Source organism: Cyclopterus lumpus, chromosome 19 (genome assembly GCF_009769545.1).
Source record: "Cyclopterus lumpus isolate fCycLum1 chromosome 19, fCycLum1.pri, whole genome shotgun sequence".
Lineage (NCBI taxonomy): Eukaryota > Metazoa > Chordata > Actinopteri > Perciformes > Cyclopteridae > Cyclopterus > Cyclopterus lumpus.
This window is the reverse complement of record NC_046984.1, coordinates 8,984,204-8,988,722: the sequence shown is the minus strand read 5'-3', so window position 1 is coordinate 8,988,722 and position 4,519 is coordinate 8,984,204. Positions and strand designations below refer to the sequence as shown.

General features: G+C 43.8%; 1 protein-coding gene across 1 annotated transcript; it reads right to left on the bottom strand.

Annotated features, from left to right (window-relative positions):
- Window positions 1–581: 581 nt before the first annotated feature.
- On the bottom strand, window positions 582–4,124 carry LOC117748764 (leucine-rich repeat-containing protein 4B-like). The gene is made up of 2 exons (XM_034558822.1): window positions 3,882–4,124; window positions 582–3,766 (listed from the first exon to the last, which is right to left on the bottom strand). The coding sequence occupies exons 1-2, from the start codon at window positions 4,122–4,124 to the stop codon at window positions 1,787–1,789; spliced, it is 2,223 nt and encodes a 740-aa protein (XP_034414713.1). The 3' UTR covers window positions 582–1,786.
- Window positions 4,125–4,519: the final 395 nt, after the last annotated feature.

Genomic DNA, 4,519 nt, shown 5'->3' with positions numbered 1-4,519 from the left:
ATAATGTATTCATTATACTTCTTTTCTCAATCTTTCTACCCATTTGCAGACCAGCACAAAAGAACCGCCATGGGAGAAGCATACTGGGGTTGAACTTCAGACAAAAGCGCCTTCATTCAGAATAACGTATCATCTAGTTCTGTTAAAAACACTCATTTTGGAAAACCAGTGGTGTCTGTGGAACATCTAAAAGCCTGTCTGGACATGTTAATAAAGCAGCACCTATCATTACCAGGATGACTAATGGCTAAACCACAAACCATACATTCAATCTAGGTTTAGCACAGAGGCCTGCATAATGTCTCACTCTTTACTAATGTGGTTGCCATATTGACCCGCCACAACCCAATATATGATTGATTTATTTCACACGTAATGATACATGGCTAGACAACTGTACACATTATATCAAACTAACAAAAATAAAGAAATACATAGTTGAAACGCAAGAAGCGCAAATGGCATTTAACATATGAAAGTTACACAGTAAAAATGTGGATCTTACAATTGTCATACAACCAGACATTATTATTATTAATATACTGTACATTTCCATTCATTCCAATCATCCTAAGATGGATGTTTAATCCCTTCTTGAATGCTGTTGCAGATAGATGTCTAATCATCCTTATGACAGCATTTAATGGCATGATTATGGTAACCATGAGCAAGGAGATCATATCAAATTCCTGTCTAAAAGCAAATATCTGGCTACTGATCTGATTCAAATAACACATTGTCAACACTTTATTTTACCCATACAGGTCTTTGCAATGGGTTAGCTTTCCATGTTTGTGGAACATGGTTTTAACAATTATTTTATGCTGGCATTTAAGTATCAGAATTGTCAATTCAAATACCAAGTAGCTGGCTTTTACAAAATACATAATACACTCTCAGAACACAAAAGTTTGTCATGATTATTACTGAAGCAACGGAAAAAAGTTTGTCAAACAGAGATCTGCATTTACTGTTCTACAACCTAAATGGACTTTATGTCACAAAGCCAATTCAAAGATTCACAATGAGTGTTGCAATTGAGCCCTTATGTTTCTGAGAAGTAGCCAAACTTAAAACATGTATCATAACCAACCTCCACCATCACCGCCCCTGATTATCCACAAAGAAACAAACTACATCCACCCCAAAATATCTCTGCATCGGAGTCTGCAATGATACATATTTAAATGAAAATATATTTATATAATTTGTGGATTTTTCACAGTAGTTTGTACTGCACTGTACCTTTTGTCCATCTAGTTATGCCTACATAATTGTCACCTTGAGGGAGTCTATTGAGTCACTTGAGAGAGAGTGTGGCTTGTGTTTTGTGTGGAAGAAAAATGTCTCTTGGATTTTGTTCTGTAATATCTCCGGTCTTCAGTGTGGTAAGTGCTGTGCATGTCTTTCATCTCTGCCGGCCAACAACGATTTGGGGACTGATTACTCTGAAAGGCTAGTTTTTCCCTATGAGAACACAGCTTGTAGAAACTGCAAAAAACATTTGCTTTGGCACAGATTTACATTGTTGCAATGTCCATTCCTTGATCTCCATGGCCATGATCGTTACTACAAACACAAGTGGCTCATTGTGGTAATCCTTGGCTCAGTACACTGTCACAGATAAGTCTATGTGTTTGTGTATTGCCGTGTCAGTCTATCCTCTCTCCTGGTGTAATGTCAATGCACTCTAGTGTCTAATCATTCTGCGCATAAACCCAACATCAATCCCCTCTCTGTTTCCAACTCTTGCTCACTCTCTCTCTCTATACTCTCGCTTTTGTTTTTAGATCTGAGTCTCTTGGACGTTTTCCTTCGAGTTCCCCTTGAAGAGAAGTGGCTCCATTTGGGGATTCTGGTTTTGGCTCATGAAACCCTTGATCGATCCGTGTAAGCCCATGGTAGGCATGGGGAGAGACATTGGCATCGGTGGGGACATAGAACAGGGGTTGAGGTTGGTGCCATTGCCGGATGAGGAGAGCAAATTGGACGTAGAGATTGGAACTGAGGTACAGGAGATGGGCATATCGTGGATTTGCTGGTTCTTGCTATTGAGGATCATTCCTGGTCCCATCCCATCGGAGCCGATACTGAGGCCCATCACGTTGTTGTTGAAATGGTGGGTCTTGTAGTAATGGTTGAGAGTATCTGTACGACCAATGTTGGGGAGGTTGACCATTTCTGGATGATGCATCCTCAGGGTTCCTTCTCCACTGCCAGAATTCATTGTTGAACCGCCTGAGATGCCACTACCAGCCCCGGCTCCAATCTCGTCTTCTACGTTGACAATCTCGATGGCTCTGGCAGGGCCGTGATGCTTGTGTAGCTGGTGCTGCTTACGCAGTTTATAAAATGCAACCAACATTACAGCTGCCATAAAGGTAATGGCCACGAAGCAACCAATGATGATCTTAGTTGTTTTCATTACATCATCTAGGCCTGGAATGTTAGTTACATCCATTATGGACACAGTCACTGCATTTTCAGCTCGTGGGGACAGTGAGGAAAGAGAGGAGAGAGGTGATATAGTTATGCCAGGTCGGCCCTCTATTACTCCTCTTTGAACAGTAGGATTAGGAAATTCTATGAAGGTTTCGTTAATATACTGTCTTGCTGAGTTTTCCTCTTCTCCTCTCACTGTATCCACTGTTTCCACAGTGACGGTGGTGAAATAGCTGTAGCTGTTGCTGGGGTCTGAAGCAGACACATTGAGCACGGCGGTCGCAGTGGTGTTTCCCGCGGAGTTGGTTACCATGCAAGTGTACTGCCCTGTGTCTTGCACGGTCACGTTTGTGAAGTTCAGTGTTCCGTCATGAAGCACTGAGATCCTAACTCGGTATGATCCATGGGTCATCAGAGTGCCATTCGGAGTAAACCAATTCACGGAGGTCATCGAGGTTCCAGTACGACATTTCAGCTCAGCAGCCATGCCCTCAGTGACATTGAGGTCAGTGGGTGGCTCAACAATCACTGGGGCATAGCAGGTGAAGTGGCTCTGGTCGAGTTCCCCAATGTATTTGCCTTTTATACCTGGGGGCGCGTGGCATCGAGCACAGCACGTGGTGTTGCTGGGAACTGTTTCTTTCAGCCACCAGCTGAGCCACAGGACATCACAGTTGCACACCCAAGGGTTGTGGTTTAGATGCACCCTCTCCAACTGGTGCAAAGGGGTGAAAAGGTCATGGGGCAGGGAATGCAGGGAGTTGTGGGAGAGGTTGAGCTCCTCCAAATTTTTGAGGTCATCAAAAGCATTGCGTTCAATGACTGACACCCTGGAGTGCATTAGCCACAGCTTGCGAAGCGACACTAGGCCCTGGAAGGATCCAGGCCTGACTATCCCCAGCTGGTTCCCTGACAGCTCCAACTCCTCTAGTCGTACTAGTGGGGTGAGGTTAGGGATATCCTTCAAACCGCACATGCCAAGATTCAAGAAGCGCAAGTTGACCAGACCTTCGAAAGCAGCCTCTGAGATGAAATCCAGCTTCCTGAGTTCCCCGAGATCGAGACGGCGTAATGAGGGAACACGGTGAAAGGCAAACGCCGGCAGTGTCTCGATGGGGTTGTTTCGTAGCCATAGTTCCCTTAGCTTGCTGAGGTACTCAAAGGCTTGTGACGGTACCACTGTAAGACGGTTGTCAAAAAGCTCCAGCGTGTTGAGGTTGGGAAGGCCATTGAAAGCTCCCACCTCAATTTGCCGGATGTGGTTCTTGGAGAGCTGGAGGATTTCCAAATGCCGCAGGTGTTTGAATGTGTCAGACTTGATCACCTGGTGTGGAAACAAAAACATGGAGGCATGTTGTAACAACATCAGAACCACTGCTGTCAACATATTTGTATTCAGTCTGAATGCATTATCAGTTTGAAGACAGAGCCACATTTACCTGGATTGTGTTCTCTTGTAGATTGAGGTATCTTGTGTTCTCTGAAATACTGTCAGGGACTTGTTCTAAACTCTTCCTTGTACAGATGACACGGCTCGCCTGATTGGAGCAGGTACAGGGGGTGGGGCATGGGGGTGCTGCCTCTGTCAGCTGTGGTCCATGGTTGTGAAACCACAACAAAAGCTGGACCAACCAGAGGAGGGGGGAAGGGGTACAGGGGCTGGTCACCATGACAACACGCATGGCAACTGAGTCATGACCCACCCCTATTGCTATGTTGATAAGTCACCTCCAAACGGGGGAATTTAAGTGCTTATCTTGATATTCATATTTTATGCTTGTATTCTGTTTTTCTCTTTCAAGCAGTCACCTCAAAAATGGAGAGGGAAAAGTGTAATGTTAAATTAAACAGTCTATTATTATCATTAATATATTCTTAATTTACTCTGATCATGCTTTTTTAACTATCAAACTCCTGGTTCTTTTCAATAACTCATTTTAGGGAACTCAGTATCTATTATTCCCATGACAATTATTAGAATAGAAATCCAATTGTGGGGAGGGTTTGCTCTTGGATGTGTTGTCTCTGTAGATGCTGTTGCTTCTCACTGTAGGGGGAAGAAAGAAAAGGAGAGAGA